Source organism: Anas acuta, chromosome 3 (assembly GCF_963932015.1).
Source record: "Anas acuta chromosome 3, bAnaAcu1.1, whole genome shotgun sequence".
Taxonomy (NCBI): Eukaryota; Metazoa; Chordata; class Aves; order Anseriformes; family Anatidae; genus Anas; species Anas acuta.
In genome coordinates, this window is record NC_088981.1 from 18,306,190 (window position 1) to 18,332,256 (window position 26,067).

Genomic DNA, 26,067 nt, shown 5'->3' on the forward strand with positions numbered 1-26,067 from the left:
AAAGGGAAAAAATAGTGAAAGTAGTAATAAGACATATTGCATGCAGTTATCCCATGTGGACATGGAATTAAATGCCTAGCCAAACTAACTCATTTTATCCATGGGCATCACTTATCAGAAGCAACATGCGAGATGAAGAATAAAGATAATGCACTACCAAAAAAAAAAAAATCCAAACAATTTCCCTAACCCCAAATAATCCCCTAGTTAATTTTCAGTTTGCACACTAAAGCAGTAAATTTTAAGATCTGCTCTTTAAAAAAAAATGTGTAAAACCAGCAGACTGCTTTGCTTTTCCTTCACACAGAGCAGACTATCATTATTAGAGACTGGCTGAGCTGTATTTTAGGATATAAAACATTATGAGAATTAATGCTGGCAGAGACTGATGATTGGGGATAGTAAAGAAATAAAGACTTGGAAAACTCATTGGTTTACACGCGTTTCAAAAGAGGGACTAATGAAATGGTGATAAGAAAATAATAAAGCAACTGACAGGAAGATTACCATTAGACTTTGGATTTGACCAGCAAACAAAGAGGAGAGATGTTTTAAGGACATTGGATATCGAAGAAGGTGGAGAAAACCATAAAGATAGGACATTGCTTTTATTAACCAAACCTGTTTAGAGAAAAAAAGAAACAAAACCACAAACCAGCAGCCAGAATCTGATATACAAGGATGACAACTGACAAAGGGTTGCTAGCAGTGGATGCGTGGGAGAAAGGCATCTCAGCCCAAGGCCGGTACTTTTCCCTGTCTACATTCCGTTGCACGATGGTGGGCTGCATCGCACTGTGACATTTCTGAATGCAAAACCATGGCTTGGAGATTCTACAAAAATATAAAAAGTCGCAGTTCGAGTTGTCATTTTTTCCATATTGATGTTTTCCTGAGATTCAGGAGACTAAAACACTTCAACACGGAGAAGAGCTGTGTGGTCAAGTCCAGCCCCCTTCAAGGGAAGGCCTGTGCCCTAAGTATACAGTTCTTCAAATCTCCCCTCGTACTGGCACTTTCACACATCGCATCTAGAGGTGGTGGAGGCAACGTCTCATCTGGGCAGGCAGCTGCTGAGTGCATCGGGCCTTGGTACGGTCACAAAGTTCATGGTGCAGTGCAATAGTGGACAGATCTTCTCGTGATCCTTCAACACTTCACTCAAGTGTTTCATTTCATCTGTTAGCTTTCCGATTTCTCTCTTCAGGGAGGTATTTTCTTGCTCAAGGGACTCATATTCCTGGAAGGAGGAAAAAAAAAGCCTACTCATAGTCAAAACGTTCTTTTCAGTGCTCCCACCTTGAGTATATTCAAGTAACTGTAGGCAAGAAGCGTGGTTTCTTATTATAATGTGCAAAATGCTAAGGAAGGACATGCACAGCCTCGAGCAAACCTGGGTGCTTAAACAGGGCAGGTACTTCACGACCTGCGTCCTGAGCATGATGTGACTCCTTTTGCAGGAGGTGCCCCTGGACGGGGGGCTCCCCAGCAGCCCAGGGCTACAGAGGCAGCTGGTGGTGCCCCTGGGGTGCCCCTCCCAGCCCCAGGCTGTGCCTGCCAGCTCCACACCATCAGAGCTATGAAAATGAAAGTCCCGAGCCCCCGCTTGGTCAGCAGCACTCCTGGCCACTGCCTTGCTTGTCCCTGAGCAGTCTGCCTTTGAGCCAAGGCTCCTCTGGCAATGAATACGCTGCTGTTAACTGCAGGGGAGCTTTGAGATGCTCTGCAGCACGCACCTGTGACGGATGTGAGACTCGCGTGTCACTTTTTTTTTTTTTTGCTAGCTGCAGGTCTCAAGTGTCCCTGCTGCCAAGACTTCTCATCCCAAAGAGAAGAGAGCCCAAGGTTCAGAGCCAGCCCACGGAAAACCTGCAGGTGTCTGCACCTCGCTGCTGGCCTGGGGCTCAACACTCGCCCACTCAATCTCACCTCCCTGGGAAAGCTTCAGAGCAGGCTTCAAAGCCCACACGTGCCTTCAAGGGGCTGCTTACCAGGCGGAGGGGAGAGCCCTGCACAGTGCTCCTCTGCTTCTCTTCTTTGCTGCAGCTTGGACCCCCCCCGCCCTCCCTGGCACCTTTCCAGCACCCACTCACGCACAGAGCACAACAGGCAGGATCCTCCTGACACATCCCTGTGGCAGAGGCCAGCATCCCTGGCTCTGCTCTCCTCTTGTGCCCCAAGCCCCGTGGAGCAAGCGTTACCCTCCAGTCGCTCCATCCCTTTTGCAGGGCAGAGAGCACCAAATTGCTCCTGCTAAGGAGGAACGCCTCTTCAGCCAGATCTGCCTGGAAAAACCTGGGAATGAAGATTCCCAGCGTGAGGGAGAGCCCCGAGCCCAGCAGGAACACCAGAGCGGCTGTGGGACGGTGCAGTGACTCCAGAAAAGCCAGGGCTTGCCCTGTCCAGAAGCACCCAGCACCTGGCAGTGTCAGGCACTGACTGAGGAGATCTGGGAAAAACCAAACCCCAAACTCCCCACCCTGTGCCTCCCGTAGGCAGCTCCTTCCACCCTACATGACCGGCACAGCCACCAGCAGCAGGAGCAGCTGCCGGGGTACCGGGAGCCCCGCTACAACAAAAGCACTGCTGTGTCAGGCAACATCCCGACCCGGAGAGCTGCAACTCCTCTCCTCCAGCGTTTGTGCTGGGGACTGGAACCGCACGTGTGATATCGAGAAGTGCTGAGAGTTTCTGGAAGAATGAGCCACTTTCATGCTTTTTGGAAACACCCACTGCTATTTATCAGAGCACACATGCATAGCAGCTAACTGAACCGAGCTCCCGCGCCAGTTTTGGAGTTCCTAAGAAGCCTTTTCGAGCGGGTATTTCTGCCCCACACCACAGTTTTAGGTTGAGTGAAGCCAGCGCTGCCACCCCGCAGCGGTCCCCTCCTCCACCACCTCCTCCCCGGGGCATCCCTGCTCCATCGCAGCGCTCCTGCTGGCCTTAACCCCAGCTCCAGAAGCGAGCAGCTTTGCCGAGGGACGCCAGGAGCCCCGGGGAGCTGCTCGCAGGCGGCCAGGGGCCACCAGGTGCGGGCACGACCGTGTCCCCCCCATCCCCACCGGGCAGAGCCGGGAGCGAGCCCGGTGCATCCCCAGCCCCGCGGGCACCCCGAGCCCCCCGGGCACCTCGTGCAGCTTGTCTGCCTTCTGCGTCTGCTTCTTCCGGCTTCTCTGCGCCGCCACCCGGTTCTTTTCTCTCCTCCTCACCTTCCTGTCGTCTTCTTCGTGACTCTGGAAAGACACCGAGCCAGCAGCGCCTCGAAACAAGTCCGGGAACCGGCGGGGGGCTCCCGCGGGCGAGCTCCGGCCGGCACCCACCGCGTCCCGGCAGGCACCCAGGGGTCCCCGGCAGGCACCCACCGCATCCCCGGACCCCCCCATACCCCTGCCCCTACCCCTACCTGCTGGCTGCCCTCGGAGCTCCGCGGCAGCGCGCTGCCCGCCGCCGGGACGCCGCCCGACATGCCGCCGGCTGCCGCCCGCCCCGGGGCGCCGCTTGGCAGCCCCGGCCCCGGCCCCGGGGAGGGCTGGAAGGAGGCAGGGAGGGCTGCAGGCACGGCCCCCCCCGGCCCGCCCCGGCCCGGCACCGGCACCGGCACCTGCGGGCCCCGGGGCGGAGCCGCCGCCCGCATGGAGCACACGTGGAGGGCCCGGGGGCTGCGCCCCACCGCCGGGGGAACCCCCCCAGTTCCCGCTCCCAGGGCACGGAGCTGCCCGAAATTCCCCCGGAGAACCCCCCTCCCTCCCTCCCTCCCTCCAAAAAAATTGCTCCCCCCTTCACCCCCCCCAAAGCCGCGCAAAAGCCGCGCAGCAGCCGCGCAGCCTCACCCCCGCGCACTCCTGCCCGCAGCACTTGTGCGCCATCGGCTCCTCCGAGCGCCCTGGGCTTCAGAGAAGGGAGCGAGGCTCATCGGCGTGAGGACGAGGCATCGGGGCTGGAATACAGCGATTTTCGCTTTCGCTCCTCGCCCTGTTCCTTTAAATAATAAGGAAATGCCGCGCGCTTCTGGTAAAGGCGAAGGAAGGCAGCGCCTGGGGACAGCGCGGCTCTCCGGGACGCGGCTCCCTGCCTTGTGCCGCAGCGAGCAGCGCGGCTCCTGCCCGAGCCTCTGCTTCTCCCTGGCTCAGAAGGATTCCTTTTTGCCCTGGCAGATGCTTGCCAACGCCCTCGCTCTGCCGTAGGTGTGCTCAAAGCACCCCGTGTGCCAGCGCACGGGGCACACGCGTCCCCACGAGGGAAGGTGTCCCGCGGCGCCACGCACGAAGCCCCAGGTATCTCAATGAAAGGGCCGCTTCCCCATTCTCCTGGTTTCCCCAGAAGTTTGAGTCACGCAGCTTAGATGAAGCTGAGGTTGCGGAGGCCACAAATGGAGTAAATAAACCCGACGTTTTGGGAAGATCCGGCCAAGAGTTCGTGCTGGAGGTGAGAGAAGCGCGCAGCTGGAGGCCAGGAGCTGGCCCGAAGGCAGTGCTGCTGAAAAACCTGGCCAAGGGCTTCTCCCCAGCCCTACTGCACCACCTCAGAGCACTTTCTGTCTCTGCCCTCTGGGCCACCTCCACCTGGTGCTTTTGGAGGACCAAGCAGCAGTGACACTTCCCTAATCCAACGTCCCCTGGGACCCACGTCCCTGACGGGCCCTTCAGGTCCCTCGCCAAAATGCCTCAACCAGCGGGCACCCACAGGCTGTGCTGGGTCTGTGAGTGCCCTGCAGGACGTTCCCGGGCCCCTGGTTTCTCCCTGCCTGGCTTCTCCCTTCCTCCATCACACCCGCACCCAGCTGCTGGGTGCTGGGTAACTCCTGGCAGCTGCAGCCTGAGGAGGTTTCCAGGACCCCACAAGCAGGGGACAGGTCACAGAAAGGTTCCCTTGGGCCTGAGCATGGTCTGCTGGGGCTCAAAGTGGCATAGGAAATGAAAAGTCAAAATTTGCTCGTGGGAACAAGTTTCTGCTTAGTATTAAAGCTCTATCTCTGGTACATCTGCAGAAATGCCTACACAGTAATTCCAGGTAACACAGCAGCAAAGGCAGAACATTTCAATGCAGGAGGGAAAACAAGCCCAGAAAGCAGCCCAGGCGGCTGAGTTTACGTTTTACCCTCGCAGCTTATCAGCGACTTCTGTCTGCGTCGAAGCAGCCTACACACACACGCGGGCTGGAGATGTGGTTGAACGCAGCGCGGCGCTTCCAAGGCACGGCACAGAGCGTAGCCGGGTGGCAGGACACCCAGTGCCCCGGCTTGCAGACACGCAGTGGTGTCTGCGCCAAGATTTCTGGAAGGGGAGGCTCTCCCTGTGGTGTTTGCCATCACCTGGGTTAGAAAACAACATGCACAGGGCAGGGATGCTCCTCCAGCCCCTTAGGTTTCACGGGGTAGAAATGGCTCGCCCTCATCAGCGATGACCACATCACCAAGCAGCGAGATGGCCCAGCTCACCCCAAAAAGCCACGAAATCCAGCCTGCAAATATTCCCGAGCATCCCTCACTGTTGAGCCGCCTTACAGGATTCAAGGGCTATATAAAGAAAACCTACCAGACATTTCTTGATGCAATACCAATTCAGCCCAAGTTAAAAATAAGTTTGGATGTTGTGACATTTCACCGAAAACCTGATTAAGCACTTGTCTTGCACAACACTGCTGATTTCTATGAAAAGTTAACTGAAGGACGAAAGGCTACGGGAATGGGAAATAAATATATATATATATATGTATTTCTGCCAGTGGAAAATAGATCCCAGACACTGATAGCTGCAAACATCCCTTGCTGCAGAAATTTTTAATAATTAGGGAAAGAGCTGAGCACTCAAGTGTCGAGTTTAGTTCATCACAGGACTTTCATTTCAAGAGACGTCCTCCAGCACCTTCTGCTGCCGCTTGGCCAAAAGCAGCCACCAGATTTGTAAATTCACAGCTGAGACGCTGCACTGGGAATCTTTATTTACCTTCTTTATCCTTCTTTACACCATTTATTTGGGCAGCAATTCCAGATGCCTTTGTGTTTTGTTTTTTTTTTTTTTTTTCCACACTCTCGTGGTTACAAGGGCCACGGAACCAGGCTCAATTACCCTGGCTCAGGGTACCAGGCATCCCTTCCCACTTTGTTCAAACCCCGTGCAGACCGACTGTCCTGACATCTCTTTATGCTGCCACGTGCTGCAGGACAACTTCTTTCATTCACTTCCTAGGTCTTAATCTGCAGTGCTGTCCCTCCTTGTTTCTTAAGGCGTTTGTCTTACACTGGTCATTTTAGATGGGATGTCTTCAGAGAGGTGCCTAATCCTAGCTTTTATTTTGTTTTGTTTTAATTGCCTAACATTACTCAAGGGAGGATTGCAGGGAATCTTTCTATTAAAAAAAAAAATACTATAATTGGAGACTTGCAAATTCTTGTGGTGCTTAGCTTTGTCTAGGAACACTCAGATTCAAGAGCACCTGTGGAGCTCAGCGAAGATGTATGCATTTGGGCAATGTGGGGATTTTCAGCCCAGGCCAGAGCAAACATACCAAAAGAAGCTACAATTCACTGTTTGAAAAACCGTCCCGGTCACACGTTCCGCAGCTTTGCAGTTCCAGTCCTCTCACATCCTGTCCTCTCTTATATTAGAAGCTTTGTAGCCCCGAGATTAATAGCAGTTGCAAGTTCAAAGGCAGTAAATGGAGCTACTTCAGTTACTCGAGCCAAAATTTAACACAGATGTCTTCTGAAGTACTAATACACTAACTGTTCAGTCACCATGTATTCCAGGATTAGAACAACATCAGCCAAAACTTTGATCTTTCTTAATTGATTTCTTTTACTTCGTATAAAAACAAGTTTGTATATACAAAAGCCATGGGAAATATATTTACATGTGATTAAATATACAAAGTTTTAGCACAGAGGCTCACCTTTACAAAATAAACGGTACTAAAATCTGTTACACGTTTTCTTGAAAATTTTCAGTCTCTTAGACATCAAGTTGGCTCTGCCTTCCCACAACACTACACTAATAAAGCTTCTTAAAAACCCTCTGTTTACCGTGTGAGGAAATACATCACATGCTAGACACACGTATTTACTGTAAGCACATGCACTCGTAAGCCAGAAAAAGTTATCGATGGTTAAAGCATAATGCTCAATTTAACACTACCTAGGTACTAATGTGTTTAAAAAAAGTAAGCTAGCTCAACCTAATACCATTTACTGTTAGCCTATACTGATTTGTAAAGTTTAGTCAAATGCCACAATTGCATATGTGACCCAAGTCAAGATCCTGTAATGTGTAGAAGTATTGTCAAGGAAACCCCCAGACTGCTTATATGGATTGCATGAACTGAAATATCAGATGGAAAGATGCAGATGGTCAAATCCTTGCTCTGAAGATCACACGGCAGGCAAATACATACAATTATTGAAGTCCCACATTTAAACCAATGTGATGATACATAAGCCTTGCTGACCTAAATTCAGGAAAGGTGAAATAGGGGGGACTGATTTTAGGTTTGCTGTGGATTTTCAGATAACTAAAGCATCATACCAAAATTGGTGGGTTTAGTATGTTCTAGTTTGAAACTCTTCTTAATTTATTTATTAAATAGCCACCAAACGCAGTATAAATGAAGGTTCATTAGGACAACCAGACACTCTCCAGCCTCTTCAGAGATGTGCCTGCTGTGTACGAGCACTTAGTGGTTTACAAAAAGGCTGCCCACAGACACAAAGCATTTGCAGAGCTCTGAAAAGAACAAGGACTTCAAGTTAACTTCTGTAATAAAAGGATAAAAAATGAGAGTTAATCAGTAAATACATTTGTAGGATACCAGATGTTACTGGCACGCATAGGCTGTCATATACCACCATTGTAACAGTAAGAAGAAAGATACATATATGGATCAAAAGCTAAATAATTAAGGAAGCTCCCACGTACAGCACTGAAATAAAGGGTAGAATAGGGTTTAAAAATAAAAGACTGAATACACCGAGCCAGAGTGCAACCGAGTATCCAATCTGAAAATACAAAATGAGGAATTCAGGCGCTGAGGGTAATTTTCCTCCGTCGAAGTGGGTAGTATCTTCTCTGTGGTGAATCTGCAGCTCTTTTCCTCTTGAACAAAGTGTAGGGATTTTTACTGGTGCCAGTGTCTGTTGGCGTGACCTCTCCCGGTGATACGAAGCTTTGGGCGTTATCTTCCTCCTTTGCATGACAACCAGCAAAAACTTCTTGCCGCAGCTTGCAGAGTTCCAGGGTTGGCTGCCAAGTCAGCGCTTGGGAAAAACCTTCTGCTCTTTCTATTAGCGCGGGGAGAGACTGCAAGAACAAATTGAGCATCTCGAGTTACATGGGAAAAGTAACGGCTACAATGAGCGAGATGTTAATTAGATTCTGACAGGCACAAAAGCTGCAGTGTCTGCAGGGATGGTCCAGGTGAAGGCTGGGAACCCAGCGCTACCAGCCTAACAGCACAAGGGGCTGCACTCACAGCTCGTACCAACAGGATGCCAAGTTTCAGGGCTGCCTAATTCCAGCTCTGAGCTGAATCAGTATCACAGGAACACAGTTCGTGTCTGAGCTGGTGCTAATGTAATAAATGTCATGTGCATACCTCTTCAGGAGGTATTTTTCAGATGTTGCAGGTCCTAAAATCTCCATTAAAGAAAAAATGCCTCCTATCGCCACAGGTTATTCTTCCTTACTCCCAGCCGAGGGTGAGTTCTTTACAGCTATAACATCAGGAATCCAAACCTAAAGATGTGCTTGCTTCAAAAGTATACATGCAGGCTTTTTTGTACAGATCTATAACCAACATGAGTTAGAACTCCTGTTTGATAACATTATCAGAACAAGAAAAGAAACAAACATCCCCTTGGAGCACACAGATCTCACCTTCATTGCCTCACCAATCTGTTCAGACACCGTTTCTGTCACCTGCTTCAGATCTGTGATGTAAGCATCTGCAGAAAAACATAAAGCTCAAATACACTTCTGAAACGTAACTCCCCTTTCCTCCCCCAAAACTTGCTATTGGCTTTTTAGAATCAGACAGAAAAGCAGCAGAGTCCTTGTGTAAAACTTAAACCTACAACACATCCCTTTTGTCAGAGTGCCGGGGATGACAGCCGAAGGGCTTTATCGTAGTGTTATTACTCTTAATCACAGAAAATACAGTAGTGCCTAGAAGTCTCACCCCTTGCAAGCCACACAGTTCTTCACTAGAAATCCTACAGCTTATACAAAACATGAGCCACAGAGGAAGTATTTGAGTTAAAGGAAGAGGTTACAGTATATATATTTATCTGTTTTTAAACCTTTCAAGTTCACAGAATCACAGAATTGTAGAGGTTGGAAGGGTTTTCAAGAGACCATCAGGTCCAACCCCCCTGCCAAAGCAGGTTCAAATTACATTATGTAATTACAATGTTCACACTACATTTGGAAAAAATGCACGGAAGAAGGAGCTTTTACAAAAAAGGCTACTTTTTCATCCTGGCTTAATTTACCGGGCGTTAACAACAGGAATATGGCCAGGCTAGATGGGGCTTTGGACAACCCAGCTTAGTGGGAGGTGTCCCTGCCCACGGCAGGGGGAAGGAACTGGACAGCCTTTAAGGTTCCTTCCAGCCCAAACCATTCTGTGATTCTATAAATAAAAAAAAAAACAAATGAGTGTAAACAACATGAACAGCACTAATTCTGCTGGGTTAACAAGAAAAGAAAGAAAGAGAAGCTTTCACGAGTACTGAGGCAGACAGCAGGTGCAGAATAGTGGGGAAAATGGTATGTATTTGATTGCTGTAGCAATATGATAAGATCATCAACACATTATACATTTTTGCTGATTGTTTTACAGACAATAATAATTCTTCTACTCAAGAGTTAAACTCTTAAAGTTACTATAAAAGAGTTTTGCATGTCCTCTGTCATTATTCCGTCTGTGGCACTATGCCATCAACAAAAACAGATAAGTAAGCATGCTTCTGGGAACTAAGTAGTCTCACCTCCCACTACTATTATTTTCCTGTAGGGTTTCGCCATCGTCTGCAGTAAATACCCTGTTAGATTGTGCACATGCTCCTAAACCATTTCAGAGCAAAACACATCACCGTGCTTTGACTTCAAACTAGTCAGTACTACTGAGGATAATTTAAGTCAACTACTGAATTCTGGCGCAGTGCTAGTGACCTCCTGCTGACACGTAGGAACCAGCAGCTGGCTGTTTTGTCAGGCTGCCTTTTCCATGTGCCTGCTGTGCTAACCTCACAGGGCTTAGGAAACAATCCTTGCACGGACATGGATGCTAAAACGCACCATCATTCCGAATTTGGAAGGAAAAAGAGTCAAAGAGCAGCCTCTTTAATTACAACACAGGACATTCTCTAAAAGAAAGGCATGTCCATAATGAAGTATCCTTGAAGTAGAATATTGGGATTAGAAGACTCTATGAAGTTGTAAGGAAGGAGTTAAGTAAAAGTGAAAAAAAATAATTACTAGGGTTATTTCAGTTACACAAGAAGATTGACACGCAGATGAAGTTTGCCTGCAGGAGTTCAGCTTTACATGGACAGCACTATATTCCTCAGTGTTCAAGGCTTTCCAAAACATAGGGAAACGAAAAAAGGAAATGAAAGGTATTGAGTAATCTAAACATTTTTGGTTTCTGGCCGCTGTACTTGCTAAACTGGGATACATAAACTTCCCAAAGACTACATAATACTAAAATTCAGCACAAACTCTCTGCTGTCTTGGCTAGGACTTTGCTGTTACCTAACCTAAAAAGGAAAACAATGGTGCAAGGTATTACTAGCTTATAGAAGCAGTTAATTCCTAACAGAGAAGCATAGACCTGGATGCTAGAAACCAAAAGGAACGCAGACGTGAAGTGACGCTCTTTACTGCTCCTGTTAGCTGCTCTGCTGCACAGCCTGGCATTTCTGGGAGCAATGTCTCCTGTTTACAAAGAGGAAATGATGCCTTGAGTGAAGCCAGATCAGCAGGGTGAGAACTGGAAGCTTCAGGTTTGCTTCTCAAACTTCAGTTATCACCTCTGCTTGTTACGTCAGCTTTGCAGCAGCTGCAGTAATTCATAGTGAGGGTTCTGTCACTGTGCCCACTTCAAACAGCACTGGCAAATTGTGTCATTTTTCAGGACTTTGTAACAGGCAAGACAGAACTTTCCATCTCCAAAGGCCAGCCTCAAACAAAGCACATCCCACTCTTGTATTGCAAAACACACCGCCTTATTCAAACTCCCTGGAACAAGGAATAACCTTGCAAAACCATGGAGCAAACTTATGACGTTTACAGTTTTACACAAGCAGGCTAAAATTCAATCCATGCTTCATCAGCGAGTACTACACAACTGCTTTCAATTCCCTGAAGAAACTGACCGATTAGGAAGAGAGAGTGGAGCATTTCTAGTATTTATATAAAGGCAACACAAGGATGGTCAAAGCATAATGTCAGTGGTCCACCTAGTTCTGCATCTTGCCTCCGCCACCAAAGGAGGAAAGAGGTAAGAAAACCTCCTGAGGGCGAGTATTTGACAGTTTCTACCCAATGCACCCCCCCGGGGACCAGCTTTTGCCTTCAAGCACACTGTGTAACAGCAGACAGCGTTCAGAATAAACCGATGCAGCGATACATTCAGTTATGACAAACCTCTAGCTGCTTTGGTTAATAATTTAAACAAGCCAATATATTTAAATAAATTTACAGAAGGGAAACTTGTAAAACATTTGCTGCAGGCCAGTAAGGTAGGCAGTGTTCCCTCAGTACAGTTGCCCTCCCCTGAGAAACCATTACCTTGAGAAGGCTGTGACCTGATCTCTTCGGGTGTTACCACAGGCTGGTAGAGCTTCTGCAAAATCAAAAGAGAAAAAGTCTGAAATATCCTCTCACTTTAATAGATACTAATGTATACGCAGCAATTCGAACAATGGAGAATGGTTAATCGAAAGAGATGGTGGTGGAATTATGTAGATAAAGAGGGTATTAGACGCAGGGTTTGTAGATACCCAGTTACTGGAAACAGCATTCTGGCTAACACAGTTACATTCACTGTGAACACGGCTCTGAAATCTGCTTTGGTTTGTGGAATTCCAATTCTTAAAGCACGAGAATTTCTAAACTAAAACCCAGATGTTTTGGAAGAAGGAGTGCCATCCGCTGTGCTACTGAGGAAAAAGAACAGCTCTGACTTCTAGGGAACCATTCACAAAGGCAGGATGCTGTCACAGAGGAGCAAACCTCAACAATGGGTCCATAAAGACAAAAAGCTTAGGAAATGAAAACCATTTACGTGACTATATCATATCTCTGGAGTTACTTATGCAAGAACAAGTACAGTCGTCTGCACAAGCCAGGCTCTCTCATTTAACACCAGGGAACTGTGACATGAAGTTCCCTAATACCAATTAATATATTTGATATTTAATTATGCTGAGGGCAGAATTAGAAGTAAGAACCTACTTGGGAAGAAGGGAACAAAGCAGAGACATAGGAACGCAAGGTTTTTAAATCATCTGCAAGTTGTTTTCTCCACTTGAAGAGCTGTCCCTCATCCTTCTCCAACCAAAAAAAGCAGCAGGAGGAAAGTTACTTATTCCTCTCTGCAGTGTTATCAGAGCAACACTTTCACAGCTCACACGTGTTACTAACAAGCCCACAGCGTCAGCTCCAAACAGAGGAACACTGCTTGCAGCTATCCTCAAACAAGAGGGAATATACTGAATGAAAACGTGCGAGATCATCTCCTGCTTTGGCAGTTACAGGGAGATTGCCACACTAAACGAGTGGTTCCCTCCATGTGAACTTCAGTTAAGTACTGCATCTTCATAGCTGTTTTTTTATGCCCCAGAAAACATGCATCAGGAGAGATACCAGGCTTAAAAAGGAACAGGAAAAGTCCTCCAACTAAAGCAGAGAAAACACGAGTACCTTTGCAGAAATAGCTGGGAGGAAAAAAACACTTCATTTACAGAGACATGCTAGAAGCTTTCTGTGTTTTGCAGACACAAAGAAAATAATCATCTGGTTGTGCTGTAGTAAAATCTGAAATGATCACCAGCAGAAGAAATGTAGTCTGAGAGGCATCCTAAGTAACCCTTCTACTTTAGGACTCGGGTAGAACATAGTTCCTTTTGCAAAAAGATCAAAAGGTCTCATTAAAATCTTGGTGCCACACAATAGCACACTTTATTTTAGTTAATTTTTTGGGTTTGATATACTTGACTTACTGACAACAGAGATCACAAAGGCATGATGTGTTAGAAAGTATTTCAGATTGAAGACAAATACATATGCATGCACTTCTATTTACTGCAAATCCTCTACGCCTGGCTAAGCTGGAGAGTTATTTACCTTTGTCAATTTTAGTCCTCTGAAATGTAATGCAGGCTCTTAAAAGACTTTAAAATGATGATAATAATCCCTTTCTTCTCTAGCAGAGAATCACAGAGCGGTTGGGGCTGGGAAGGCCCTCTAGAGGCGGTTCAGTTTAAGCCCGTGCTGAAAGCAGGGCTAACTCGGGCAGGTTGCTCAGGACTGCACCACGCCAGCGACTCCTTGCTGGACCTGATGCAATTTCCCCACGCCTTCCTCGGACCGAGGAGCCCAGCAGGACCCAAAGCTCCCAGCCTGTGTCACCAGGGCTGAGCAGAGGGCAGGAAGAAGACCAGCTGGCCTCAGCCTGCCGGCAGCTCTTCAGCTGGTGGCCTCCTCTGCCACAAGGGCGCGCTTCTGGCCCACGGTCAGCCCAGCAGCCAGATCTGTTCTGCAGAGCTGCTTTCCAGCTGGGCGCCCCCACATCCAGCAGCTCCCTGGACGTGTCCCTTAGGTTGGTCGGGGATGGCTCCCTCTGTAAGTCCATGCGGGCCACTTCCACCCATCCATCACCTTCCCAGGGACGGACAGCTCCTGGCTCGCAGGTCTGCAGTTCTCTGGATCCTCCTTTTTTCCCCTTCCTGATGATAAGGCTGACATTTCCTTTCTTCCAGCACTCAGGGACCTCCCCCATTTGCCACGGTATTTCAGAGATAACCAAAAGTCCCCTTTTAACAGCATCATTTGTGGACACATCCCAGCAGGACACGGAGAACAGGACCGAGTGCATGAGCCGGTCCTGAGTCACTGCCTGAAGACCCACGGTGCGTGCCCTGGTGATGTAAATGTTCCTGGCCTGACGCTCCTCTGCCCTTCCCCTGAAGTTCTCCTTGCTTCACTGCCTCCCACAGCTCCCAGGGGCCTGTGGTTCCTGAAGGCAAATCTTACCGGGAAGGACCAAGGCAAAGAAGGGATTAAGTTTCTCATCCGTTTCCATTTCCTTCGTCATCAGCCCCAGTCAGAAGCAGCCCCTGGTCTTCCTCTTGATACACCTGCAGAAGCCCTTGCTGCCATGGCTAAATTCATCTCCAGGTGGGCTTTGGCTTTCCCTATCCCCACGTGCTACAGAACCCCTGTGAAATACAGCTTGATAAATGTCAAGGCTTTCCTTGCTAACTGTTTAACTCGCTGAACTGCAAGGCAGCAGTTCATTTATGCTGCCTTCATTCATTTTTCCTGTGCTTCCAACATGAAGAACACAATTCTCAAGTCTTTACCGAGTCAGAAATCCTATGAAAAAGCAGTAACACTTCAGCCACAGAAAGTTCATACTACAGCATGCACAAAATTAGGAAGAGGGAAGGAAAATATTTCTGGATTTCTGTAGCAAACACTTTAACCTTCTATCCTGTTTGAAGTTTCTGAACAGAAGGCAGTAAATCATCTCATTTGTTTACAAACACACATGCACGTACAGAAATGGCTCAGTGTGCCACAGTCCAGATGTCCCTCTGTTTTGCTCCTTGATTCAAATTACATTTTTTCCTCCAAAAGCACATATCATAAAGCCACTAACCTGCCACAAAAACAACATGGTTTAAGACCTTATCCTAGAGTTAGACACTTCCAAAATGTACTTCAAGAGATGGGAATGTCACAGCAATTTTGGATATCAAAGTGAAGGATGGAAAGAAAATTGACTCCTAATTAACCAGCAGGTAAGCAGGAGGCAGGTCTAATATAATTACAGAAAAGAAACTTAACCAGGAGCAGGAATGGGTCGTTTAATACCAGTAATTACTTTACACTCAGTGTCAAAAAACAGAAATTGCTGAACCCATTAATTATCCACATTACTTCTTTTCCTTCTTAACTGAAATTGCTCAATGTAGTTGCCAGCTCAACAGAAGCGCTCAGGGAAAACAGACTTATTTTTGAAAGTCAAATACCGTGTGTGATAATATCTATCCGCACGTATCATAAATTTAATACGTTAAATGACCTTCAGACAAGAATTTCAGAAACCCAGATTTGACAAGATTCATAGACATATAATGGCTTGTAAGCTGTAAATCACCACGTTGAAGCAATCTGCCTAAGTAACTTGCTGAAATGTGCCACAGGCCCACTTCCCTCACAGCAGTCTGTAGTAATCCTTACCTTATGGAAGATAAATTACTGCTAATTAGTGCAAAGAAACAAAGCTCAATGTTTGAGCAACCTGGTCTAGTGGGAGGTGTCCCAGCCCATGGCAGGGGAGGCGGAATTAGATGATCTGTGAAGTTCCTTCCAACCCAAACCATTCTGGGATTCCATGATTTATTTCAAGTTACATACAGCAGCTACTGTAAGCAAAGGGCTTCTGAAAAATCTGAGGTTACTCACCAACATTTCTTGCTCTGCTTTCATGCTTTGGATAACATGTACCAGTATCTTCTTAGGCCACTGCTTACGCTTTGTTGATGTCTCTACTATAAGTTCATCAAACTGGTCTTCAAGAATTTTGATGTAGGAACCTAAAAATGCCAAGCACACAAAGTTATTGTAACAATGCTCCTACCCACAATGTTTCTTTGCTTTGAGACAAAATTGTAAGGACAAAGGCATCTTTAGAACTGAAATAAGAAATGAAATGTGATTATCAAACAAGATGAATGTGTTTTGGATCCCACTGTAAAGCAGTATAGAAATCAAATCACAGCTTCCTGCTGACCAGTTACTTTTGAAGTAAGGGAGCTGGGGTGAGGATGGGACAGGAGAGGCAGGGAACAATCTGGGGAAAAAATCCAAACCACATTTCTCTGTGTGCTCTGAATCTGACAAAAGTCTGACGAAGATCTTCTCAGGTAATTTGTTTTTCCACTAGAAAATAAAAAGCCAATAAATGCAAGATGCAAGAAGAAAAATGGTTTGATCTGTACAATTTACAAGCATCAAACGAAAATCAGCTGTCTAAACAGTAATTTGACTTTCTATCATATAGAACACAGATATACATCTTCATCTTAAAATCAATCTGTAAATTTTCAACAACAAACTGTCACCTTACTGAAACCTTGATCCCATAAATACTCTGCAGCCTGAGGACACCTGTAGTTACTAGTCAGAAGGAGTTTGCAAAAACAAAAATAGGTCTACTTTCAACCTTTCGTAGCCTTCTTTTCCAATCATAAGACTAAGCTAAATATCCAGAACGTGTTTTCAGTTGTTGACTGAAATATTTTAACTTCTGCTACTCTACTACAGGTACTCAGCTTCTCCAAGGTTGCAATTAAACTTAGCTATTTTTAAAGCTTAAGACACTGTTTTAAAACTGGTTTCAAGATTTAGACAAGTAAACGCCTGTACTGGCTTGATGTCACACGTCATCATTACAAACCAAAAAAAAAAATCACAAGAGTTATGAAAAAAAAAACACAAAACAACAGAATCAACGGAATTAACTTTGTCTAACTGAAAGGTAATGCATATTTCTATATTCTTCCATTTGCACACTTATAATTCTCCACCAGTGGAAATTCAAAATCTTGACAATAGTCTTGCTGTATAATTTTTAAATTTAATTTTGCAAACTCCTTAGGATTTAAATTCACAGTTATCACTAAAATGTTGAGCACAGCTTGCAAGCCACACAATGTTTTCAGTCTACTGGTAACAAATGGATTTTGAGCACCCTCTCTTGGTCAATCTGTGCAGAATCAGGTGATTGTAAAACTCAGAAAGGCAAAAAACAAGTTTGAGAGTTTGTGAGGTTTTTTGAGCCACTCGTCAACAGGAATACCTGAAGGCACAAAATGCCAGATCAGCTGGTGGTTCAAACTGGCTCAGAGATGACTACATGCTTATATTTACGTCAAATTAAAATGCACAACACAGTCCTTACACCTGCTTTATGCCGACTGCAGGAAGGTAAACAGTACCTCAGCTAGCATGAGGTTGGATAACCTACATTAAAACGTAACCATCCAAACAAAGATTTCCTGTTAAGAAAACTCTGTAAAGAATTGTTAAATAAATCTGAATTAGCGAAGCGAGCCTGAATCAGTTCAGCATTTTGCATTATGAGACCAGCGCATGCAGCCTTGACAACGAAGTAAAACCTGGTCTTGGTATCTCGTGAAACCTGCATTTAAGATTATTTTATAAATGCACCCACTGAAAATAATGGATAAACATTTCACTCTGATGTATCCAGTCCCCATGCCATCTGGGCAGCCTCTGATAAACTCACTCCAGTTCTTCACCCTTTACTAAAATGAGGCAAATCATGCCTGACAGATCTGTTGTCCTTCTATGGTGGGGTTACTGCACTGATATGGGAAGAGCAACTGACATCATCCACCTGGACTCGTGCAAAGCATTTGACATTGTCGTGCATAACTGCCCCATGTCCCTAAGCTGCAGAGATATGGCTTTGACAGACGGAGCGCTTGGTAGATAAGGAGCTGGCCTAATGTCCAGGTGGAGACCAGTGACGAGCGGTGTTCCTCAGGGGTCTGTACTGGGACCAGTGCTATTTGACAGCTTTGCTGGCAACAAGGAGAGTGGGATTGAGTGCATCCTCTGCGAGTTTGCCAACAACACCAAGCTGTGTGGTGCGGCTGACACGCTGGGCAGAAGGGATGCCATCCAGAGGGACCTGGGCAGGCTTGAGAGATGCACCCATGCAAATCTCATGAAGCTCAACAAGGCCAAGTTCAAGGTCCTGCACCTGGGCTGGGGCGATCCCAAGCACAAAGACAGGCTGGGCAAAGGATGGACGGGGAGCTGAGCCCTGGTGGGTAAGGATCTCAGTGGGAGCACCCCACGAAGCCAGCTGTACCCCGGGCTGCACGGAAAGCAGCGTGGCCAGCAGCTCCTTCAACAAAGCCAAGCCTGAGCTCCACCTCACCCTCACCACGAACAGACAACCAAGAGGCACTTAGCACAAATAATGAAACCCGCGATAAACGAGCGAGCAGCCCCACGTACCGCAGGGCTCGGAGCTGGCCGAGGCGTCCCCCCAGGGCTGCCCGTTAATGGTGACGTTCTCCCGCACCGCCGCCTCGAAGTTCTGCAAGAGATTCAAGGGCTGCAAAACTCCTGCAGCTGCTTCAGACTCTTCCTGACCCACTGCCCAGGGATCGCCTCAGGGACCGAGCCCCCGTCCCTCAGCGACCCGTCCCTGAAGCACCCCCGGGGTGGGGACGCCCCCCCCCCGCGGGCCCTTCCCTGCCTCCCTCCCCGGTTCCCCGGCCCCGTCCCGGCCGCCTCACCCACAGCACATCGTCCTCAGCGGGGCCTCCCGGCTGCCCGGCCGCCAGCGCCCGCAGGAAGGGCTCGCAGAGCCCCAGCAGCCGCTCCAGGCCCCGCCGCGAGCAGCAGCGAACCCTCGGGTCCCGGCCGGCGGCCGCCCCGGCCGCCATTTCCCGCCTCCGCCCAGCCCCAAAATGCCGGCCCGGAAGCGGAACCCGGCGGGCAGAGATGGCGGCGGGGCGGCCGGTGGATTGCCACTGCCACCTCGCCGCGCCCTGCTTCCAGACGGTGAGGGGAGGGAGAGCGATGGATGCACGGGTGCAGGGAGGGATGGGTGCTGGGATGGGTGCTGAGGCGCTGCCTCTCTCCCGCAGGACGTGGCGGCTGTGGTGCGGGCAGCAGAAGAGGTGAGGCGAGGCGAGGCGATGGGAGGCGGCACCCCCAAACCCCGAGCCCCGTCCCCTCCATCGCCCTCCCCGCTCCTCAGCACCTTTTTCCCGGCTGTGGCAGGCGGCCGTGGCGGCGCTGGTGGTGGTGGCGGAGCAGGCGGCGGAGTTCTGCAGAGTGATGGAGCTGTCCGAGAGGTGCGGGGTTTGGGGGTGTCCCTTCTCCCCTCCGTCCCCCCCCATCTTATTTTCCACAGGCTGGCACCGCTGCCCCAGCGAGAGCACCCCGAGTCGTCGTGAGGGGCTGCTTTGACAGCTGGTGAAGACAACCTGCCCTCTGCCTTGGTCAGGCTGGCCTTACGTCCCTGTGTAACTTGCTCGCCCTCCCCACGTAACTCGCCTTCCACCCCGCGCTCTCTGGCTTGTCTCCCTGTGCTCCTTCACGCTGTTCTGTGCCCAGGTTCCCAGGATTCGTGCTGCCGTGCCTAGGGGTTCACCCCATCCAAGAAGTTTCTCCAGAAGAGCAGCGCAGCGTGACGCTGAAGGTAAAACACCGTGGGTTAGGTCAGCCCAGTTGTGGTGACGCTAGGGCCGCCCTGACAATGCACCATAGTGTTCCAGTTTGCCTAATTTAACATTAGATCTGCTCAGTGATTTTTGTCTTTCTGTAACACAGAAGATGCAGTAGACTGAATCCCAGGTCTCTCAACACTGCCATTTGTCTGTGTGAGGTGTACAGCAGGGCTGTTTGCTGATGTCATCTGGCCGTGTTACAGATGCCACAGTGAAACAGTTCAAAAAAATCCCAAATGGGTGGTTTGTTTATAGGAACAGAATGTGTGCATGTTTGCAGATGGCCCTTTGTTGTCATGGGGAGCGGGAGGATACCAATTTGTGCCTGAAAAATTTTAACGTGAAAAACTTGGAGAGCTGTCTGCAGCCATATAACGCTACCAGACTTTTTATGGGCCTTGGTTTTGTTACCTCTTCTGCTCCTGTGGAAAGAGCGACATGAAGTGAGGGCTCATTGAGTAAAGCAGAAAAATCCTTCAGGGCCCTAAAACTACTCAGCTCCTAGTAATAGCAAGTTCTGGAAACAGAATTTAAAAGCAATAAAGGGAAATCCATTTTAATCGCATGACTGAATTCATACTGCTTCCATCTCATACGGGCAATAAGGATCGCTTCTTTACTTTGTTCCTGCAGGATCTGGAGGCTGCGTTGCCACTTATAGAACTCTACAAAGATAAACTGGTGGCAATTGGAGAAGTAAGCAGAATTCTGTAATTTAAGTGTCTCTGGATTCAGCATTAAAAAAAAAAAAGTTGAACTTTGTCACTTCTCTTCTTGTACCACAGGTAGGACTAGATTTCACTCCCAGATTTGCCAGCACGGATGAACAGAAGGAAGAACAAAGACAGGTTTTGATTAAGCAGGTTGAGTTAGCAAGAAGACTGGATTTGCCGTTGTAAGTGTTGTTTATACTAGTAGAAGAACTTGCTGTATCTCAATAATCTATGGAAATATTTCCCAGGATTTATTATTACTAAGAACCTATAGAACTCGCGTGGCTTAAGCTGTTACTAGTTTCCTGTCAGTCTCCAGCTGAAGACGTAGTTATAGAATTTTCCCTATGTTTGCCGTTGAATACTGTATCTTATCCTTACTGTGTTGTTGATATATCTTCACTATAGCTAAAATTATTTATATGTATATCTCTAGATTTTTTTTTCCAGATTAAAGGTGTAATACAGATTTCTTTCTTCCCAACCTGCTGTTGGTTCATGTTTGTTGAAAAAAACTACATAGATATATACATGTTTTGCTGAATTTCCTAATGCCAGGCCTCTCCTTGGTGTGCAGAAATGTTCACTCCCGCTCAGCTGGAAGGCCAACCATTAATCTCTTAAAGGAACAAGGTATGCTTCTAATGCTTTTTTTTTTTTTCCTTCATGGCTTTTTTTTTTTTTAAACAGAATTTTTTCTATCTTGTTCTGCCGTCATTACCAGTTTGTGTACAAGAAACTTGGGAGGACTAGTGCAGAGACTCTGTAGTTATTCTTGGTGGGCCTGAGGTCTAGTTGGAAGGTGGTATCATGGACCTACTGCAAACACTACTACTGAGTTGGTTTGTTTCTTTTCTCTGAGGTGCTTCGAAGGTGTTGCTTCATGCATTTGATGGGAAGCCATCTGTAGCAATGGAAGGGGTGAAAGCCGGATACTACTTCTCCATTCCTCCTTCCATTATAAGGAGTGAACAGGTAACATTTAAAGGGGATTGCACCTTCTCAGTGCTTGGGGATTGCAGGTTATAACTGGTAACTTTCCATGGTGGTAAGCACGCCTGCATTTTTACCATGCAGCTCTAAAAGATGCTTTTTTTTTTTTTTCCGTTTTTTTTCTTTTAAGTCTGTACAGTTTGAAGTGGGACTAGCAGTACTCATTTATGATTACAGTCACTTTTTTCTTGATAGAAATTCCTGCTTTCGGTTACTTATAAAATGGCTTTTTTACTTGGGCTAAATTTCTCTTTGGGCCTTTTGCCTTAGTTTTTGGGGAAATTTTGGCTGAAACAGTTCAGCTATTCCTCAGAAACAGGGGTTAAGAAAATAGATGTTTTCCCTCATTTTAATGTGTTCTGATTAATTTTTCTTTGGAAACTTCTGACACTGTAGTGTTCTAGAGTAGGGACATGATGTGGAAAAAAAAATAGATTCTATCTTGGTGCTATGAGGCTTTTCAAAAGGAAATCTACTTGAGATTGACTAAGTTACAGGCCTTTGAGAAATAGTTATTAGTCAATGGCATGCCCTGCAAAGCATTAGAAAAATTGCTTAAAGACAGTGTTGGCCAGTTTCAGCCCTGGACTTAGTGAAACTGCTCATTCAATTTTTCCTCTGGACTGCTGCAAACTTTGCTAACTTCTCGGGTAGCCATCTCTTTCCATCCATCATCAACTTCTGTGACACAATCTGGAAATGTAAGAAAGGAAGAGGCATGATTCGAGTGGAGGGGGTGCGAGGGATGGATATAGGTGGGGATGAGGGTAGGAATCTGCAGAAAGGAAAGGAAACTGGGGCTGCAGGGTGAAAGAGGTGAGAAAAAGGATACACAAATATATATACAGAAAATTGGCAAATTAAAAATGCATTGGCAAGTCTAATTGTAGGGCATTCAATAATGTGCAATATAATAATGTAATAAAATAACAATGAATTCAGTGTTAAGAAAATAATAGTGCTTCAGGTATTTAGAGTCACAGAAAATAGGATAATCCTGTTTTCAGGGGACTTCTTGAGCAGCTCTTGGTATTCTTGCTGCCACTCTAAAATTGTTGATAGCATACGGATCTTTTAAATGCCAAGCTTATCCTTCCATCTTACATTTTTTCCACAGGTCTAAGTTCATAAAGCGTTTAATAGCTGTCTTTATTTTCTTCAAGAAGCAGAAACTTGTGAAACAGTTACCTCTGGAAAGTATATGCTTGGAAACTGACTCTCCAGCTCTGGGGCCTGAAAAACAGGTAAATGATGGGTGGACTTCTGCATTTGCATGTCCAAAACCATGCCTTATGGAGATTACTTCATTCTCCTGTGCTAGTAAGTAGAGTAGACATGGGCAAGGGATGGAAATCAGAGAATTAGCTAGAGAGGTAGTGTTCCCAAGGCTGGAAGAGGAAAAGAAATTTATAGGAATGGTCAAAGGAGAAAATAATGCCAGGGTAGATGTATGCAGAACTGAAGTGGGACTAAAGGTGTCAGGAAGTATTGAACCTGAAGCACTTGTCACCTGGAGAGATCTATAATTTTCTATAATTTGATTTTTTTTTTGTCTTTCTGTTTTTCAGGTGAGAAATGAACCAAAAAACATTTACATTGCTGCAGAATACATTGCCAAAATTAAAGGAATTCCAGTTGAAGAAGTTATAGAAGTGACGACACAAAATGCACTGAAAGTATTCCCCAAACTGCGGAACTTTGTTCGTGTATAAACTTGGAAACTGAAATAAATAATCTTGCAGCAGCTATTAGTTATGGCATGATAAATAAAACCGACATACATCTTGTCCTTAATGGAGTTTGTTGGAAAGTTCAAGGAGTGAGCACAGTGTTACACAGATACAAGTTATAACAAGCTCAAGTTTCTGAAAGACCTTCTTTTGTACACACCTTTGTTATCTCTTAAATTGAGATAAAAGTATCTTGGATCTCTCATGTTTCAGAGTGAATGCTTTGTTAAGAAGAGCACCACAGAATTTATGGGTTTAATTTCTGAGTCCTTGATCCTAGCCTAGGAGATGGCTAACATGCTTAATGTCCCTCTCATTTCTTAATTCCATTGACTGGAAGTGACTTGGCTTTGGGCCTACATGTGATATAAGCTCTGCTATGGCCCACAGATTGCACATCCCAGTCTGAGCTGTGAGAAAGCTCAAGCTGGATGGATGTTCCGTGTGTGTCGTGTGGACCAGGCTCTGAGTGAACTTGAAACAGCAGCTCCACTTGCCTTCTAAATAAAGTTGAAAAAAGAATTGCTGCCTTTCTACTCCCTCCTTTTCACTTGCATGCAGTAACTTAATAGCTGCTCAGATCTTAGATATTTTGAGAAGGGTTCGCTTTTGTTTATTTATGTATTTACTTGAATCGTGCTGGGTTTGGACTTATTTCAGGGACTTCTTTCTGCTCAGTGTCGGGAGATGAAGGAGTGAAAGAGAGACAAACCTGTTCTCCGTATTCTCTAAATTCTCCAAATTTGTCTCATTTTCTTGGAGGGACTTGTCTACTGTGGATTCTGCCACACTGCTTTTTCTTTCCTAAAAACTGAATGTTGTGCTGCCTCACAACAACCATGTAGATGTGGGCTTGCTGAAATACTGAGCAAAATTTTGTTGACTATATAACAGCAGCGAAGTAAGGGAGTTACGTTGAAGAATGGCTCAAAGAGCGAGGGCACGGGTCCCTAGAGGAATTGTACAAGCAAGGCAAAGAAAATGCAGAGTTTATAGCCATGGAGTAGGCCAGATGAGAAGCATTCTTGTGAAAATATGCAAGGAGCAGTCTGTCCTTGAGAGAGAGAGAAACAGGTGGATCTGAGGCCTGGGAAGATAAGGGAGTAGCTTATGCGCTGTAACCGCAAGTAGGAGAAACAGTGTTTTTTGCAACATTTTTAGGCTTAGCCAATAGGATAGTGACCAGTAGGCATAATGATAGCTGTGTGTATAAATATACGGATATCTACGCAATGAAGTTGAAGCTTGTATTACCACTCATATTGAGTCGATCACTTGCTTCCCCGCGCCGTAAATCGGAGGGTCCCACACCCAATAGAGTTACAAATGACAATTGTTCTGAGAGTCTGACCGCGAAGTGGAGGCTTTATCTCTATGTATGGAGTATGGGTTTAAAGCTCAGTGAAGATAAAAGGGAATTATTATGCTCCCAAGTGAACACGTTTAAAGAGTTGAACTCCCTCTTCGGACACGTGGTAGCCCTGATGTGCACATGTATTCTGAACCCCGCTGCAGCCACCAGCACTGTCTGGATGAGCCGTGTCCCCTACTTGTACCATGGGGCACTGGAGTGGCAAGGGATGTACTGGTGGACAGAACCAGTTCAAGTTCAGCTGGATGCCAAGTTCAGCTTTCAGGAAACCTGAGGGGAAAAGAGGGGGAAAACACAGAGGTAGTGAAGCTAGGGCTTTCATTTTCAGTCATGCTATCAGCTTCCAAGGCTAGTAACAGCCCCTGTGATTTCTGTCTTGCAGCACCCCAGGAGCAAGGTGGTGTCTAGGTGTCCTCAGTTTTGTCTCTGGGAAAAATAGGGCACAGAAACGTCAAATAAGTTGTCCAGTGACACAGAAGGCCCACAGCAAAAGTGGCCAGGCCTGAGTTCTACCTCTAGATTTCACCGTCCTCTGGAATGCTCCCAGCAGCAGGTCTGATTGCATGACTGTCAGGGTCTGTTTATCTTGCAGTTTGTACGCGATATAATAAAGGTTTGTGATTTCTTTGACAAAATTAGTGCCTTCAGGGTGCCTAACTTGCTACTCAATGCCCAGTTATTGATGCAGCTCTGGTGGGTACAGCTGCCAGAAGAAAAGTCCCACACATCACTAGGTGCTTTCCAGGCTTAAAATACAGCACACAGATGTGCTGCGAGCATGAGGGAGGGACTCCCACATGCACAAAGCCTTGAAGTGAACGCATGGCTCAACACTTAATGGGGGCATGCGCAGGGCAGTGCTAATGAGAAGGTACTTTCCACAGGCTGAGCTTGCTGACCTAGACGCCCTTCAGATGGCTTTGTCTTGTCCATAGAGACAAATCAAGGGATCAGCATGTGCTGCCAATTGCTACGAGACCACTCAGAAGTAGTCTGCACTTTCTCCTTGTTCAACGAGCACCTTGGGTCAGCAGCAGAGGCTGGGAGGATGTTGGAATTGCAACTTTTTGGCTGTCTGGTGTCACTGTGCTTTCACCACCCATGCCAAACTCTTTGTAGGACTCATGCAGGGGCAGCACTCCCACAGGGCCCTTCTGAAACTTGCTTTTTGTCATGGACTAACAGGGTCTGCATCTGCCAAATGCTGGGGCAATATGTCAAGATCAATAATTTTTCAAGATTTCAACATGGGAACAAGTGAGGGGATGGTGGTGAGGCCAAGTGGGTGACACGCTGTTTAATCCTGCTGCTTATTGTCAAAAGAGTTTAAACAAATTGACCAAAGGCTTTTGCTGGAGGTACTTCCAGCTGGCTCCTATGCAATGCATAGATAGGCTCTTTAGAAGCAGAAACAAATAAATAATGGGCTGAAAATGCAACTTTCATCACTAATGGGCCTCTGCTTTTGTTTGTTTTTTCATTAATGCAGGCTGGGGTTCGACCCTTTGTTTCCGTTGCAGAGCAGGAAAATGAATTGGGAAAGTTATTGGCTTAGCAGGAAGGTTTGTTGTTCTTCTCTTTGCTTTCTATATGGAGTACAAAGATACAACCGAGATCAAAGAAAGGATACAAACTGCCATAGCACCTAGTTGTCTCAGCATTTTCCTCTCCAGCAGGTGGTTATCCATCCCTTCATGTCCTGTGCTGGGGCCGGTTTGATTTCCAGTGTGAACAAGCTTGGGCATGGGGACAATCTCCCTC

The 26,067-nt window shown here is 46.7% G+C and overlaps 3 protein-coding genes across 9 annotated transcripts; 1 reads left to right on the forward strand and 2 right to left on the reverse strand.

The window, feature by feature from the left end:
- Nucleotides 1-589: 589 nt before the first annotated feature.
- Nucleotides 590-4,099, reverse strand: BATF3 (basic leucine zipper ATF-like transcription factor 3). Of its 2 annotated transcripts, none has more exons than XM_068675954.1 (3): nt 3,834-4,099; nt 3,132-3,236; nt 590-1,240 (listed from the first exon to the last, which is right to left on the reverse strand). In XM_068675954.1, the coding sequence occupies exons 1-3, from the start codon at nt 3,867-3,869 to the stop codon at nt 1,055-1,057; spliced, it is 327 nt and encodes a 108-aa protein (XP_068532055.1). In that variant the 5' UTR covers nt 3,870-4,099; the 3' UTR covers nt 590-1,054. The 2 variants fall into 2 exon arrangements, with proteins under 2 accessions (XP_068532055.1, XP_068532054.1); XM_068675953.1 differs by lacking the exon at nt 3,834-4,099 and adding an exon at nt 3,407-3,612.
- Nucleotides 4,100-6,775: 2,676 nt separating this feature from the next.
- Nucleotides 6,776-18,709, reverse strand: NSL1 (NSL1 component of MIS12 kinetochore complex). 2 transcript variants are annotated; one of them, XM_068675952.1, is made up of 6 exons: nt 18,560-18,709; nt 18,276-18,357; nt 15,690-15,820; nt 11,787-11,841; nt 8,871-8,938; nt 6,776-8,294 (listed from the first exon to the last, which is right to left on the reverse strand). In XM_068675952.1, exons 1-6 carry the CDS (start codon nt 18,707-18,709, stop codon nt 8,016-8,018), a joined length of 765 nt encoding a protein of 254 aa, XP_068532053.1. In that variant the 3' UTR covers nt 6,776-8,015. The 2 variants fall into 2 exon arrangements, with proteins under 2 accessions (XP_068532053.1, XP_068532052.1); XM_068675951.1 differs by having other exon boundaries at nt 18,276-18,375.
- TATDN3 (TatD DNase domain containing 3) lies at nt 18,693-23,139 on the forward strand. 5 transcript variants are annotated; one of them, XM_068675946.1, is made up of 10 exons: nt 18,693-18,827; nt 18,914-18,946; nt 19,027-19,123; nt 19,386-19,470; nt 20,132-20,194; nt 20,284-20,393; nt 20,789-20,844; nt 21,074-21,186; nt 22,368-22,448; nt 22,773-23,139. In XM_068675946.1, exons 1-10 carry the CDS (start codon nt 18,734-18,736, stop codon nt 22,914-22,916), a joined length of 876 nt encoding a protein of 291 aa, XP_068532047.1. In that variant the 5' UTR covers nt 18,693-18,733; the 3' UTR covers nt 22,917-23,139. The 5 variants fall into 5 exon arrangements, with proteins under 5 accessions (XP_068532047.1, XP_068532048.1, XP_068532051.1 ...); XM_068675947.1 differs by having other exon boundaries at nt 22,371-22,448; XM_068675948.1 differs by having other exon boundaries at nt 18,728-18,827; nt 19,050-19,123.
- Nucleotides 23,140-26,067: the final 2,928 nt, after the last annotated feature.

Coding starts and splice junctions, on each gene's coding strand:
- BATF3 (XM_068675953.1), bottom strand. CDS start 3,469: ATGTCGGGCGGCGTCCCGGCGGCGGGCAGCGCGCTGCCGCGGAGCTCC. Junction 3,237..3,406: donor GCTCCGAGGGCAGCCAGCAG/GTAGGGGTAGGG, acceptor GTGTCTTTCCAG/AGTCACGAAGAAGACGACAG. Junction 1,241..3,131: donor AGGCAGACAAGCTGCACGAG/GTGCCCGGGGGG, acceptor TCCTCCTTCCAG/GAATATGAGTCCCTTGAGCA.
- NSL1 (XM_068675951.1), bottom strand. CDS start 18,709: ATGGCGGCCGGGGCGGCCGCCGGCCGGGACCCGAGGGTTCGCTGCTGC. Junction 18,376..18,559: donor CTGAGGACGATGTGCTGTGG/GTGAGGCGGCCG, acceptor GGAGTTTTGCAG/CCCTTGAATCTCTTGCAGAA. Junction 8,295..8,870: donor AGATTGGTGAGGCAATGAAG/GTGAGATCTGTG, acceptor TTGTTCTTGCAG/TCTCTCCCCGCGCTAATAGA.
- TATDN3 (XM_068675946.1), top strand. CDS start 18,734: ATGCCGGCCCGGAAGCGGAACCCGGCGGGCAGAGATGGCGGCGGGGCG. Junction 18,947..19,026: donor TGGTGCGGGCAGCAGAAGAG/GTGAGGCGAGGC, acceptor CCCGCTCCTCAG/CACCTTTTTCCCGGCTGTGG. Junction 20,845..21,073: donor TAATCTCTTAAAGGAACAAG/GTATGCTTCTAA, acceptor CTTTTCTCTGAG/GTGCTTCGAAGGTGTTGCTT.